This window comes from Balaenoptera ricei, chromosome 16 (genome assembly GCF_028023285.1).
Source record: "Balaenoptera ricei isolate mBalRic1 chromosome 16, mBalRic1.hap2, whole genome shotgun sequence".
Classification (NCBI taxonomy): Eukaryota; Metazoa; Chordata; class Mammalia; order Artiodactyla; family Balaenopteridae; genus Balaenoptera; species Balaenoptera ricei.
In genome coordinates this window covers 16,154,063-16,170,278 of record NC_082654.1, presented here as the reverse complement: position 1 = coordinate 16,170,278, position 16,216 = coordinate 16,154,063, and the positions used below count along the sequence as shown (strand labels likewise).

General features: G+C 42.4%; 1 protein-coding gene across 15 annotated transcripts in view; it reads right to left on the bottom strand.

Annotated features, from left to right (window-relative positions):
• Positions 1 to 16,216, bottom strand: part of ABLIM1 (actin binding LIM protein 1) — a 343,354-nt gene that overhangs the window by 32,883 nt on the left and 294,255 nt on the right. For 12 of the 15 annotated variants that reach the window (XM_059899450.1, XM_059899459.1, XM_059899452.1 and 9 more), the window contains 4 exons: positions 14,178 to 14,261; positions 4,829 to 4,906; positions 3,642 to 3,797; positions 457 to 492 (listed from right to left, as the gene is read on the bottom strand). In XM_059899450.1, coding sequence (XP_059755433.1) covers positions 457 to 492; positions 3,642 to 3,797; positions 4,829 to 4,906; positions 14,178 to 14,261 — 354 coding nt within the window. The remainder of the gene's footprint in view (positions 1 to 456; positions 493 to 3,641; positions 3,798 to 4,828; positions 4,907 to 14,177; positions 14,262 to 16,216) is intronic. The other 3 variants (XM_059899453.1, XM_059899461.1, XM_059899464.1) reach the window with 1 other exon arrangement.

Here is a 16,216-nt window from a genome sequence, read left to right as displayed (position 1 = left end):
GCCACTATAAGGTCGATTTACCCTGAGAGGGGGGGACAAGACGACTGATTTTAGACTAAGAGAAGTGGCCTCCCATGAAGATGGCTCTGCTGATAGAAACACCATGACCACTGCTGGCCATTTCAGATAATCAGTAGGCTAGGATTCAGATCAATCAGTTATAGATGAGAGGAGAGAGCCCAACATCGGGACAAGTGGCTCAATTCTCCACTCTCTTTCCTACCACTCAGAGGTGCAGGGTAAGGCTGATTTTATTCCCTAGTCTCCATTTAGAAAGAAATTTACTTCTGGGTCTTATAGTCATATCTTACACGTAAGGTATCTTACATTCATCATAATCTTGTACACGGGTTTTCTTTTCTTTTGTTTAATGTCCTTTTGCAAAAATTTGAGTCTAGGAATGGTCCAAGTAACTCCCCAATTCCACCCATTATAATTTTCAAAAATGGCACTTACTTCTGCGGATGGAGTAGGAGACAAAGTCCTTGGAGACTAGAAGAATAAAAGAGAATTAAAGTCACAACGTTTATTAGCTCATTTTCAGTTTTAATTACAGTTGCTTATCAGAATCACCTGGAAACATTATTCAAGATACACATGCCAGCACCCTTGCCCATCCCCTGTCTTCTGATTCAGTAAGTTGAGAGTGGGGCTCAGACAGGTACACAAGGACAAAGCTCCTACGAGACTAGGGCACCTGTCTCTGCTTAAGACGCATGGGTTTTGGAAATATGTTGCGATGCTTTAGGTGATTAAGTTAGAGAAATTGGAACTATTTCCCCTATATGCTCAAACTATGCTGTTTACTACTGTGAGTTACAGTGTCTACTGAAACAGAATTTGGTAAACACAGTTGTTGACTAAATTATAACCATAGTAATCACCTGAGATGTTATGATGACCAGGTCCGTGGCATCCTCCCCAGTGGCCTTGCCAACCTCAACATCATTCACCTTCTGGCTTTCATCTTTCCAGGCACACAGGCTTCCTAGGGGCAGTCAGTAGACCAATCCCTCTCTCACCTCAGGGCCTTTGCACTTGCTGTGCCCTCTGCCAGCATTGTTTTCCACTCAGACACCTGCAGGGCTCACTCCCCATCCTCAGTGAGGTCTCTACTCAAATGCACTACCACACAGAACCTTCCGTGATCCTCCTGCCTAAAGTAGCAACCTGGCCCCGGCATGCTTTCTCCTTACTCAGCTTCATTTTCCCTCACAGCTCCATCACCCTCTAAAATTATGTTATGTATCTGTCTATTATGTCTCCCACATTACACTGCAAGCTCCATGAGGGCAAGGACTCCATTCATTTACAACCAAGTATTCCCCGCGACTGGAGCAGCTCTTGGCACATATTAGGTGCTCAATAAATATTTCCTAAATGAATGATCGAAATGTTTATGATTAAAATGCAAAAAGCTTTCAAATAGAAATGAAATGCAAACAAAGCATTCTGAAGAACAGGGCCCATGGTGGATTTCTCAGTTTCAGAATTTGCCCTTTTTTTCCAAATTTACAAGAAGCTGCTGGCTGTCTTGCACTCTAGACTTCCTTGAGCCCCATGGTCTGGTTTGATCGGCTTTCTGGAGGCACAGATGGCTGCACAGAACTTCAAGCTTACTCCTCCAGGTTTCTAAAATGGCAGTAGATGGAGTCTCTGGAAGAAGTGTTAATAATTAAAGGAATAAATAACTAAATAGCTTGCAAACTTGTCTAAGTTGCAAGATCCATGCGTTGGGGAAGAGTTCATGAATATGTCTGATCAGAGGGCCTCCTTGCATCCAGACTTTATGCTCAGAGAAACCCACAGGCCTCGTTCTAGGCTATGATGGTAACAGTGCTGATTATGATGGCAGCCAGCATTTTTGCTGAGTACTTATTACGTGCCAGGTATTGTTGTAATCTAAATATTTCACTTAATCCTTACAGAAAACCTCTAAGGGAGGTATTACCATTATCTTGAGTTTACAGATAAGGAGACTGAAATATGTAATTTTCCCAAAGTTATATGGAGAGGAAAAATCAGCCTGGTTCCAAACCCAGAAACTTTCACTTCAAAGCTCAAACTTTTGGGCCCAGAACACCGTAAAGCAGCTCACCTCCCCTTGCTTGTGTGACTTGAACACTAGGAAATTCTCATCCACTTGCTCAAGGACGAGCCCCTAGGCACTCTGCTCAGGAACCTTCCTTTGCCCCTTATCCTCTCTGAAGCTCTGCCACCCAAAGGCAACTGAACCACCCAGACCAATCAACCTGCTCTTGAGAGAGGCTGCAGATGCAGTTACAGGGACATGACCACTAGGTGGCACTACATGAAAACAGACACCACTTCCTGCCCAAAGGACCATTTCAATACAGATACTGTGTGTGTGTGTGTGTGTGTGTGTGTGTGTGTGTGTGTGTAAATACAGACATGACTATAAAACAATAAATATTATACATACATTATTGAGAATAAATTAAACAGAATTGCCACGTTTTCACGAACTTTCTTCATCTAAGATCTTTAAGCACTGTGATGTTACAGATTATCGGTTTTAGCCTTGGTTGAAGGACTGATTTTGGTCCACTACTTGGGAAACACCTCTCTGAGTGGACTCAAATCAGTTTATAGATGATTCCAATTTACAAAACAAAAGAGGAAAAGTTTAGAGTGAGTTGAATAGGCCAGGGGAAACAGACCAGAGCCCATGAGACCTAGGGGACAGAGAGGGGAGGGTCACCAAGGGCTGAGGCTGAGCTCCAGCCTGTGGACCATTAATGTTAGGAGAGTATTAATAAGCCCCAAGAAGACAGGTAAAAACAACAGTAGTAACTGCCATTTTCTGAACATTTACCACCAGTCTGGCTCTCTGCTAATTGCTTTAAAAATTAGTTAATGTAGATTAGCTTTAACAGACGATAAATTATCTAGATATATAGATAATTAATCTTTAATAGATAGCTTATTTAATCCTCACTAACACCCCATGAGGTAGATTCTGTCATTATCTGTTTTACAGACAAGAAAACTAGGATCAGAATGGTTGTCTCATGGTCAAAGTCACACAACCAGCATGTGGAGTTCCTGGGTTGAGCCCAAGTAACTTGATTCCAGAAGCCCAGCTCATACCACGGTCCTATACCGTGGCCCAATTCTCTCTGCTTTTTCTTTTCTTGCACATTCTATCTTATGATGCTGAAAACTGCAGCTGTCAGAATTTAGGGGTTGTGATCTCTCTCCTCATGATCCCCATGGATGTACTTCAGCTTGCCCCAAAACCAAGACCCCATCCCCCCACCCACCGAGGACTCTTCCCTCCCTTACTCCCTCTGCCCAGCTCACAGAGTCTCCCCGGACAGGACAACGTCGGCTTCCTTCCCAGCATGCCGGCTCTGCTATCCTACAACCTGGTACTGATGCTTACTCATCCTGCACTGTCGTTTTCTGTGGTTGGTCTGCTCCCTTACCTCCCCGTACCTCTCCAAGGGCAGGGATGGTGTGATAGGTTTTTGACTACCTCAGATCACCTGGTACAGAAGCCTGCAAACAGTGGGCAACCAAAAGGACCCTCTGATTTATTTTGATTCCAGTCAGTAGTTTTTATACATGTGCCAAAGAGAAACAAGTTGTACCACTCACAACTTCTGGGAATTTATTACCTCTCCCAGGCTCTGCCTCTCCTGTTTGTCATCATAGCCCGAAGAGTAGAAAGGCTCATAGGTAATAAGATCTGGACGTTCAATGTCATAAATTGCCTTGACCTTGGGAATGGCTGCTAAATCCTTGTAATCCAGGATTTCATTGTCCACTTTTGCCTGCCAAAGTTAAAGAGAAAGAAAAAAATCACTCTGCCGTCTCATCTTCGGGGAACTATGGTTAGCTCATCTCATGTCTTGTTTAAAAAGTGAAAACCTTAAAAGCAAACAAAACCCAAAACACTTTGCTTAGCACGGTCATATTCTTTATAAAGTTGCCTGTTTAATACTTGCAGACATAGAGAACAGACCTGTGGTTGCCTAGGGGGAGGGCAGTTGGGGGCGGGAAGAATTGGGAGGTTGGGATCAGCAGATACAAACAGTTATATATAGAATGAATAAACAACAAGGTCCTACTGTACAGCACAGGAAACTATATTCAATATCCTGTGATAAACCATAATGGCAAAGAATATGAAAAATAATGTATATATATGTATAACTGAATTACTTTACTGTACAGTAGAAATGAACACAACACTGTAAATCAACTATACTTTAATAAAATAAATTAAAAAAATAAAGTTGCCCATTTATACCAATATTAATCACATTTTCAAAAAAGTCACCAAAAGCTTAGGAAGAAGTCTATTCATCAAGTAGAGAAGCCTGCAAACCTTCAGGATAATTTCCTAAATTTATTACAGAGAAGGAAAAGCTCAAACAGATAGCCAAAAAAATCCTCCCAGATGGCTAAAAACAAGAACTGCATATTTAATAAACTAAATATTTAAAGACCTCTGTGGCAGAATTTAAAGACACTCAGTATCAGCATTATAAAATTAATTATAATTAATCCCCAAATATCTATATGCAAGTTAGGTACAACAATTTTTTAAGTCCTGCATCGTATCACCGCACTTTACAGGTCATCTACTCGTTCACTCTATACCAATGGTCACATTCACATAAACCCTTGATCACGTGGAGGAAAATGGGATTGAGATGGCTGATCTACAAGAATGAAAACTGGATCTCATAACAGAAATAAAAATCATTTTGAATTCTTCACTTTTGGATTATCCGGTCCATGCTTACCAGCTGCTACCGCCCCTGGTCCGGAAGTGTCTCTTCCAGAAGTAGATACTTACATAGATAGTATGACCTGGGGACCCAGGGATACTGGAGCCTGGTCTAGAATAAATGCTTTCGGAAGAAGTCCTGGTAGGCTGTAAAATAAAGAGTGACTTGTAAGATTTCAGACCATGGCTTCAGAATCAAGACTGGCCTAAGTTCCTACACTTTCCTAAAGACTAAGCTGGTTAAAAAGAGAAAGAGGTGTAACTCTTCTGAATATTGGAAAATAGAACCTAGAAAGAAAGGTAAATGAGAACTAGTTGTACAATCAGCCTTGAAAATGCATTTCGGGGCTTTTCTTTTTCTCCTTGTCTCCTACAAGGGGACACATTCTAGCACATTCCATCTCCATGGCCACAATCCTGGCCCCAGTCACCACCTCTGCTGGTCTGCACTCCTGCAATGGCCTCTCCTGTGGGTTTCCTGCCTTCATTCTCTCCCTCTTCAAATCCACTTGACACCCAGTGGCCAGAGAGATCTTTGAAGAATACAATTTGGATTGTCACTATCCTGCTTTTGGCTTCAGGGTCCACATAGAATGAAATCACAGTTCCCAGGGCCTCGGGATTTTGTCCCTGCCTTCCTTCCCCCCATCACTCACTACCCACTGTCACTCACAGAACATGGTACATGTCACTGCCTCAGGGTCCTTTTCCTTGCTGCTTCCTCTGCCCCAAATGCTCTGATACCCAATTTTACTTGATTTTTTTCCCCTCCTTCAGTCTTGGCTTAAATATCACCTCCTCAAAGAAGCCCTCCCTGATCTTTCACTCCAGAGTTGGTGACCTTGCTATTTTCTCTCACAGTACCATTCTTGTTTTTTTGCTTCATGAATAAAATGTATAATTCTGTATTTGTTGGTTTCATCATCATGTTAATCTCCCTCACTACCTTTAGTTATGACCTCTGCCCTCAGAGGGTTTATCTTCTCACCACTGTATGCGCCCGATGTTTTACACAGGTACAGAGAAGGCATAAATATTTGTTGCGGGAATGAGCTAGAATTTATTATTTGTAAACAAATACTCAGTTTGTGGATACTTGACTCATGTCAGTTGCATGTTTTGAGCCTTACCATGTGGAAGGTCACTGAGGTAAGGTTAGTGGTCGGCTGCTGGGGAAGGTATAAGAAAGTAGACTTTGTAATAGAGGCTGGAGAACCCTGAGAGTGAGATGGGAGCAGGAAGAAAAGGCATGATCTGGAATTAACTGCCCCCCACCTCTGCTTGGTATGTTCTGGAAAGCTCTGCAAAGAAACCCAAAGGCCTGGTCTTGGAAGATCTGCTCCCCTCCGCGCAGCTATTTCTTGGAGAGGATAATTTATAGAGCTATGTTAGGAATAACAGGACTTTTCCTCTTTGGTACTGTTTCTGCTGATATTTTGGTACCTCAAATATGAGTCTAACTGAGTCAAAAAAAACCCTCCTAAAAACAAGGATGTTGCATCACTATGGAACTCACATCTGAAACAAGGAAAGCAAACCCGCCTGGCCAACCAGAAGCAGGCAGTGATTATACTCGCCCTGACAGTAAGAATTCACTAGAAGGCTGGGGTCAGTTGCTCTCGCCAGTGTCCCTGGTATCTCTGAGACAGGAGGGTGGAGGGGGTAGAAGAAAGCACACGGGGTACAGTGGAGGTGTGCCGGGCTCGACACTTCCGTCCCTGCCCCCCCAGACCTGCCTCATACAAGCACTTTCCTCCTCAAGTGACAATTTTCCCATCACAGGCATATCTCAATATGAGAAAATCCCCAAATCTGAGTATAATGAAAAAGAAAGGATTCACATAGTAACACTACTCAAAAAGTCCAACTCCTGGACCCATTTCCCAATCAAATTATAGAAGTGACACCACCAAAGTGCAGCCCTCCTTTAAAAAGAGATGCCACCCCTTCAGAAAGCTGAGCCAATAACCATCTCTGTGGGATAATCATTAACTACAGGTAGTCCTTCAGCTTCAAGTGGCCAGGATCTAACATTTGCCAAACTCAATATAAAAATGAAACCTCTTATGTAACAACATAAGAATATTAATAGCAGCAAACATTTACTGCCCACTTACTATGTAGCAGGCCCTGTGCTAAGCACTCCCCAGGCATGCTCTCATTTAATCTTCTCAATAACCCCAGGAAGTAGGTACCGCTAATATCATTATTTTATAGATGAGGGAAAAGTCACACACAAGTAGGCAAGTGTCAGGATTTGAAACCAGACACCTTAGAGGCAGAGCCCAAGCTCTTAATCCCTGCGCTAAATTTGCTGCCCATGTTGTAAGGCGTGTGTGGCCATTTATTTCTCATCAACATAGCTTTGGGATAAATGAGGTGAAAGTAAAAGAAAAATATTGAGATGAACTAGCACAAAAGAGTGCCTGCTAACTGAAAATGTTTTTGCTGCCACTTATAAGCTTCTAAGAAGCCTGTAACAGCTCAGTGTTAGGGTGGGGTGGGAGAGGGTGCACCCTAGGACAGTCTAACATCTTCGGTTGCTGGCGTTGCTATGACAACAACAAGGTCTGTTTTCATTAAAAGCAGTGAGGACACTGTGTGAATAGCTAAAGTGCATACGGAGCTTTGGGGCCTCTTCCATGTTACTCATCCTAATTTTTGTCAAATGTGAGCCAGGGATCCTTTCTGTCTTTCCTGTAATGATGCACCTGGGGATGGCTCTGAAGTGTTTTGTTCTCTGGTGTACTGTGCAAGCCGATAGGAACGTAGCTGGGGAAGAACGTGAGCACAGGTCAGAAAGGGGCCCTGGGTGCCCTTCCAGGGATGGAGAACTTCGTGGAAGGAAAAGGCCTCTTGGCTGAACCAACCTTTCCCAGCTCAGTCTCTCTCCTTTCCTTCTTCACTGGATAGAGTATTCTGTGAGTGGCACAGGCTTTGTCTGAAGCATTTATCTTACTCATTTACCCTGTTAATACTGTAGGGCTAAAGGTTTTAAGTTATCTGACAATCTGAATTCTTGTGAAGTCCCATTTGATTCTTCAAAGGTGTTCAGATCAGAATCACCTCCAATTCGCATACAACTCTCCTGGAGTCTGTGATTCCAAAATAAAGATTTTAGAGTTTCATAGTCAGTATTTTCATAGTCAGTTTGCGAAGTCAAGCCAATGTTCACCAAATCCACTGCCGCCCCGGCTCTTGTTAGAGAGCTCACTCAGCCCCGTGCATCTTCAGACTACTTAGAGTATTGGAGAAACGCTTACAGTACCTCTTGGAGGTTCAGAATCTGCTCTTTCTTTCACTGCATTTGCCACTGTTTGCTTTTGCTTCCTTCTGACCTCCTAAACCTTACTGTAAACTTTACTTCCGTAGGCATCTTGTTTGTGGGTTATTCTTGCTTGCCTATTTTCTTACAATGGTCTTTATTTTCCTGTTTAAAATGAAATAATGGGATAAAACACACTTCTCTAGAGTATAATCTAGTGGGGTTAAATGGCTGGTTTCGGAGTCAAATACCTTGGCTCGCACACTGGCTCTCCTAGTTGTGTGACATTACATGAGAGTCTCTTTCCTTTCTCTCATTTTTTTTTGTTTTACTTTTAACTTCCTTGAGCTTCAACTTCTCTACTTATAGAATGGAGGAGAGGGTACTTACAACCCCTAGTTCCTAGGGATAAATGAGACAAGACATACAAAGCTTCAAGCACCTTGCCCAGCACATGGCAAAGACCCAGCATTTTCCAGACACCTGACATTAGACTGGAGTTCTGAGCCAGTTCATCTCAAATAGTGAAGGGAAGCACTGCCTCTGTTTTGTTCCTCGTGATAGGCTAGTCCTTTCAGATGTGAGCTCCACAGACCAGACTTCCCTAGAGTTCTCTGCAGCTGCCACCCTTGGAGGCCTTCCCATACCTTGGAACGCACGTAATGTTAACTATCTCAGCACATGGGGGCAGCAGCCCCACCTGGAGCTGACAAACGTCCTTCCCCTTCTTGAGAACTCCATGGAGTGAATCTATATCCTTCCAAGATGGTGACTTCCTGCTTACGTCTTGCCTCTAGTTACTAATGCCCTTCCATGACAGATGGCAAAGAGTTGCACAGGCCTGTCTGACCTGCCAGTATAGTTCCTGGTTCGCTGCCCCTTGAACTGTGCTCCAGGCTTAAATGGTACACAGGGATGCCCGCTTTTTGCCACACTCCCTAATGGCTCCCAAAGTGTATTTGTTCAACCAGCAGAGGTTAGAGCTCTCTCCCTTATGAAGATCATAAAATTACTTCTAAAAACTGGACTATTAATTTTGGAGTTTGAATCTTAAATATTTAGAATTTTACCTTTCAATTCTAAACATCTAGACTTGGAAGAGTGTTGAATTTTATTTTTGTATGTGTTTTAAAGTGTTAATTAAAAAAAGCCAAATCCTAATATTACATCATATGACAAAAGAAATCCAAATGTTAAGACCTAAATGCCAACGTAATTTGAGAGAAGTCTTTTAGAATAAGAAAGAAAAGAAACATGCTGAGTTTTAAATGACCATCTTGTTTATTAATAATGTACCCCTTTTCTTCTTCTAGCTGTATTTTCCCTCTAATTAATACATAACTTGCTGAAGGTCTCTGATGGCCTTCATCTTCAAAAGGCACAGAGCTGTCTTCCAACACAGCTGCTCATATCCACACAGTCAAATTAAAACTCATCTTAACCTCAAAAGCAACAACTTACTGACATGTTTTCCCTCTTTCAAATCCCACTGACAGTTTCTTCTTTATCATTAACTTGATTCTAGTGTCACCTCTTTGAACTGTAACAAAGTTACAGATGACCCACATTTCCACATGATCCTTATGTGCAATTATTTAACCTAAGTTACTATTTTAACCTATTCAGATATCCAAGTTAACAACAGTGATTCATCAAACTAAATCAAGAACCCAAATGGGCCAACAGCCTTTGTTTCTGGAATTGTCTATGAGAGCTATGATGGATACCCTCTTGCCAATATTATAAATGAAGATAATTTCAAATTTGTATCCCCAAAGGTATGCCCACTTCTGTTCTACAGAGAAAAAGCAACAAGGATCTGTGGTTAAGCTGTTAAAGCAGATGCAATTTACTTACTCTCCTTTAATCACTTTTTCCTTCATGCCTTACAGAAAAAAACAACTTGAAAGCACAGTTGGAAAAATTCAGTTCTTTCTTTTGATGCCATCTTTGGAGGAAAATAAAAAGGTAGAGGGAAGGGTGGAAAGAGCAAGGTAGATATAGGAAGGATTATAGACTGGCTGTGATCTTTCAAAGTATTTTGCCAACAAGATTAGGCAAATCATTTAATCCTTATTTTGGTAACAAGAGGCAAGGATCCCTCAGAAAGAACCTTGTAGTTGTATGTGGCTGTCCTCCCTCAATCTCTCATGAGGAAGGGGTCTAAATCTACATTTATTTCTCCAGCACACCTTCACCTACTTACTTTTGATTTCAAAAAGGCTTTTTATTTTCCTCAAAGGAAAAAAATAAATCAACAAAGAGAGGTCTCACCTGACTAGTAGTTCATTTCAACAGTAAAGAGAAAAAAATGGCATTTGATCACTAATAGCAGGTGCTTGAAAATGCAAGTCTTTTTGTTTTCTGTATGAAACGTTTTAAAAAACCCTCTACCTTTCACTTGATATTTTCCCTTACGCCTTGACTTTGTCCACCTGTTCTACCCTGCAGAAGGCATAGTCACAGAATGAAAATTACACTGAACAGATCTTTTTATGTTTCCACCCCAGCTCTCAACTTTCTTTAAATGTTCACCATTGAAAAACACTTACCAGAGCTTTGCCGGGAGATTAACCAGAGAAGTGACATTTTCCGATTATTTCCAATCGCGGGCCACCATGCACACTTGGTCCCTTCTTAGAAGGGGAGAGCTGGAGAGCCCTCTGCTGCCCCTGCCCTCCCCCCATTCAGCAGGAGCAGGGGTGCAACAACTACGTTCATCTAATCTGCATTCATCCAAAGCCATGCTCTAAGGGAGAGAACTACAGGCAACTGGCACCCAGAGCGGAGAGATCATACGAACACCTACGGGACAACTACCGATATAAGGTGATTGACACCTTATACGAAGTGCTGCTAAGGCTGACAGTACCTGCCTTGGGTTTTTGCTGAAGTTCACCAGACAAGGTGGTGATAACAGCTGCAGAAGAAGGAATACTTTTAAAAATCTGCATATACTGAACGTTCACTGTTAAGTCAAAAAAGGAACTCCTTTTGGTTCTTTTTTTGTTTTTGTTTGTTTTTTGTTTTATTTTTGGCTGTGCTGCATGGCTTGTGGGATCTTAGTTCCCCGACCAGGGACTGAACCCACACCCTAGGTAGTAAAAGCACAGAGTCCTAACCACTGGACCGCCAGGGAATTCCCAGGAACTCCTTTTGGAAAAAGAAATTTGTGTTTGTGAGGAAGCAGGAGGGACTCACGGGCACACATCCCCTTCTCTAGAGCCAGGTGCACAATGGCCATCAGCCTTTACTATGGCCAAGAGTCCCCACTGTCTTTGCAGGATAAATCTTAACACCCATACATTCTGATGAATTGTAAAGACACACCAAAAAGAATAAAATTTTCAAACAGAGTGAAAGCTGGGAACAAAGTGGTATGTATGGTAGCAACGTTAATAAAACAATAACCAACAGCATTATTTCCTTGTTCTAGACATACTTAAAGCCTCTAATTAGCTCCTTTGTAGAAATATACACATGGTATTTGTTGGGTATATTATGGGTTTGCAAGTGCATACTTTATAATATAGTGAATGTTAGTTTCAGAAGAAAAAAACTCATGCCCATTTTGGATGGCAGCCATTCATACTTCAGCCTCCAAAGGCACAACACAGAAGCCCCTTTTTAGAATGTAAGCAAGTGATCCACTCCAGAATATTACTAACTTGGTCCTGGGAATACCGTGTGCTTTGTTTATAATGCATTACAACAGGAATTATAAATGCTCAGTGCCAACTTTTACCTATAGACAAAATTTGCTATTCCTATAAAACTCTTCCAAGTAAGCAAAACCAGAATATGTTTTTCTTAGGTAATTCTGCTTTCACCATTTTCTTTACTTATAATTCAGCAAGAGGAAAGAAGGGGAGATTTCAGAATATAAATAATAAAATGAGTTTCCTCCACAATAAAACAAGGCTTATTTCAGGGGCATGGAGTGCTGAATGTCCCTGCAAGGTGTACAGTTTACCTAACAACTAAAGCTGCTTGATATTATCTGGTGAAATGAGCTGCTGTGTAGGCCACAGTATTTAAAAGATCAAAATATCTGGGTGGCTTGAGAATTGCTTTGGCGTTTTCAGGCTTCTCGAATGTTCTCCTGAGCTGTTCCTCAATGGCCAATGGGTGAAGCAAGACCTTGTCAAATAGCCTGTTTTCTCTGCCAGGTCCCAAGCTGTTTACACCTTTCTGTGATGGGGCTACAGTTGACCTCATTGATATTTAAGGCTGGATAATGGGAATCAGATGTCCCTTTTGAACAACAGGATAGGAAGAGAGAAGTTTTTTTCAAGACAGACCCTCGCCCCACCCTCTCTCTCTCTCCCCACCACTTCTCAAGATGCTCCATGTCTCTTAAACTTAACGGTCTGGAGAAGACCAAAAATTATCACATTTGGTGGTATTTTTCTTCAAGTTATGAAAATGAATCACTTGGTGATAGCCTTAGGCTACCAACATAAAACACTATCTGAGTTATAAAGTATACTTTCAGGGAAAACCCCAAAAGCTGTTGAAAAAGCAACTTCTTGCCAAGTAGGTACTAATTCTGAGCACTCACTTGCAGTGGGGACAATCTTTGGCTCTTCCTCTGGATTCATGACCCTATAAGTTTGCTGTACGTGAAACCCTGCCACTGGAGCTAAAGCTTTAAGATAGATGAAGATTATATGACATATACATGTGGGATGTAACCCAGCATCACGGGCCAACACGATGCACTCGAGCCCTGGAGTCTGCAGTTAAGTCTTGCTGTTTATGACCTGCGTAGCCTTGGGCTGACTTCATTCTATAGATGAAGAAACTTAGCAGGTTGATATCTGAAACGTTTCTTTCTACTCTGAAACTCTGTACTTCTAACTACTTTTCAAATCCTTTAAAGAAAGAACGTGAAGTTTTAATAAAAGTAGATCCAAGCCAAAACTCTCCTGGGCTGTAGTACAGTTCTGGCAGGCACGGAAAACAGGCACAGGCACAAAGCCTGGACTAAAGAGCTGTGTTGCGACCCTGAGTTGTCAAATGGGTTTCGTCTGGACAAAGATAGGATTGCGGAAAGTCACTCGTAATTTAACAGGCCAAGGTTTCAACCGATTCTAAGAGACCCCGAAAGAAGGTCAAGTGTGTGCAGGGAGCGTACTCCCCTGCCTTGCTGCTCACCTGGAGAGCAGGCCAAGGACCTTCCCCGTTCCTGCAGGATGCCCTGGGCAGGTGGTGCTACCCTTCAACACCATCTCTTCCTTATACACTATCACACTTCGCCAGTATTTCACGTTGTCCTCTTTTTGCCTTCCCAGGTTTCTCTCTCACTCTCCCTTGGTAGGACAGTGGAAAGAACATGAGTTATAGGCTCAGAGAGACCTGGGTTCCAATCCCAGCTCTTCCACTTACCGCTGGGATAACTCTGGGCAAGTTAGTTAACGATGATGGGTCTCAGTCTCTCCATCTGTAAGATGGGTATCAGGATAGCTACTTCACGGGGATTCTTAGGGAGAGCCAATGAAAGTGTATGTCAATCCCCCAGCCTCTTGCAGAGCTGGTGCCTGGTCTTATTTGTTTCCTTTCCCACTTCGCTACTCCTTCCTGGAGCCAAAGCTCTCCCTCCCGAAGCACTGCATTTCCCCAGCTCCATACTCCTGACGCTCTCTTCACCAGGCCCACCCCTTTCTCATCATCTCTACATGTTCAAATCCCATTCAGCCTCCATAACGCAACTCAAAGACCTCTTCTCCTAGGAAGCGCCCCTTGACCCCCTTCCCTCATCTGAACTTCCTTGATCTTTACGATCCATATCCTGTGATACGTTTCTATATCATTTTATAATTATTTACCTGTCTTTTCTTCCTTACTATACCTGGGTACTTAGCAAATATTTGTTCAACGAACAAACGTGTGAGCATAGGACCAAAAGGGTAGCTTCCAATGTGCTCGCTGTACTGAAGACAATGCTTTAGCCACTGCTCTAAATGAAAACATTGTCCAGAGAAGAAAACAGCCAGAATCAGAATGTGAGATGCACTCCGTGGGGTGAGAAAAAGCATCTGCCTCTGCAGGAGCCCGGAAGTTATGTGGGGAAAGCAGCAAGGGGAGGAAAAGCGACAGAAGCCTGGGGCCCAGGACAGTGGCTCCCAGCCTCAGCCCAGACACAGCGCCAACCTGCAGAGATGGGGACCATCTTGTGCGTCGAATCAGACTTTTGGGATAAAAGAAATCAGATGGAGAACGACGGATGTTTCGTGGCTGCCATGAAACATGAAAAAGGGAAGAATGAACAATGAAATAGCCTCGATTCAGAAACACTATCAAAAACAGAAAAAAACCTTCAGGAAAACTAATTTGATAAGTGACAAGTGACATCACTTTAGTTGTGTGTGTGTGTGTGTATTTTTGGGGTCCATGTTTAAAAGCATAGCAACTGGTCTTTTTTCTTTCTTTCTTTCTTTTTTTTTTTGGCTGCACCGTGCAGCTTGCAGGATCCAGTTCTCCGACTAGGGATTGAACCTACACGCTTGGCAGTGAAAGTGCGGAGTCCTAACAACTGGATCTCCAGGGAATTCCCTAACTGGTCTTCAAGTTACAGTATGTTTACCTATGTTCCAACCCACCATCGTTCCTTTCCATTTATTCTGGCTTAAATGTTCTGATATGTGAAGAGTGAGAAGCCAATGAAGCCACTGAGAGATGTTCTTAAGAATCTGTTATTACAAAAGCCCCACAAATTCTTGAAGTACCAAGAAAGTGGATTACTCAGTGGGGTTGCCAAAAGAGTCTTAAAACATTTTCATTTTGCTATAGTAACTGCACTGATGTGACACCCAGTAAACGGCCTGGAAATCCTGGCTCAAGACTGTCATCTGGAGACACACCCTTAAGAGAGCACAAGATTTACTCCTTCTTCAAAAATCTAGACTCTTTTAAATCCCACCAGCGTCAGCCGGTACCCCACCTGGGGCACGTCAGAACCTCTTTCCTTGGAGGTGCATCATTCTCCTTATTTCTGGGTGAGTGAGCTGAGGGCTGGGCTGACCTCCCAAGTGGTAAATGTTGGCTTTAGGAGAAAAGCTTTGGAATTCTCTGGGAAGTTTCACTAAAGGAAGAAAAAAACAACAGGTCCTCTTGGCCAGAATGAGTGGAAGTATCTCACTAGTTGTTTTCATAATCTTATCCATAGAGTTCTGTCAAGATGCGATCAAGAGTGTTGATTTTTAAAAAAAAAAATCATTTTAGTAACACAATCTGCAAATGCAAGCAATCCTTATACAGAAAAGACACATTCCATTCAGTCTGGCCACGTTAGTATTCCTCTCTTCATCTCCCAAAACACTTCATCAGGGATGAAGTAAAAACGATTATGCAAGAAACTGAAGCAACACTGTAAAGATAGTGCCAACCACTAGCTACTTGGGTGGTTTTTGGGCAACATCCACAAGCTATGCTGTGAATTTTACATTCTTATGATAAAAGTGACAGTAAGTACTATCTTTAATGTTCTAATATTTTATAATGATAACCTGCTTTCAAAGCATCCATGGGTCCTCAAAAATCCCAGAGTCTGGTGACTGTTCCAGTGTGCGCCTGACTGACTGATAGATGGGAGGGTTAGGTACGCATGCTCAAGCTGAAACTCTCTGTTGAAACAGGGACCAAATCATCCTGATATTGGTGGACAAATTCCTCTCCAGTTTGTCTGGTCTTTATTCAATTATTTTGAGAAAAAGTGATTTTTTCCCCCTACACTTAAAGTCTGATTACATTAACTGAATTCTAAGACAACTGCTTTTATTCAGGGTCACAGGCAAGGGACAAGTTATGCAAATGGCAAAATATCTCCATCTGATCTTACAGATGCCAGCTGAAGCAGAAAAAAAAGCAAAGGAAATAAAGCTCCTGGGCAGACCTGAGCTTCGCTGAGAATAAAGGAAAGATACTGCAAAATGAAAATAAGACCTGTCATTCCCAGGGTGGCAGGCCAAAAAAAAATGGGTCTCACTGATAATCATTTCTCTGAAGCCAAGCCACCCCTTCCCAAGTGACGCATTAGTGATCGGGCCACATTGATGCAGCAGCTGTGCAGCTGCTGGCGATTACATACATCGCTCCTAATGTCTGCTAACGGCAGATCAAGAAGAAATGATACCACATTCTAGAGTCTTCTAGAGTCTGGCTTTCAAAACAACTTCAGGCCATTCTTTTCC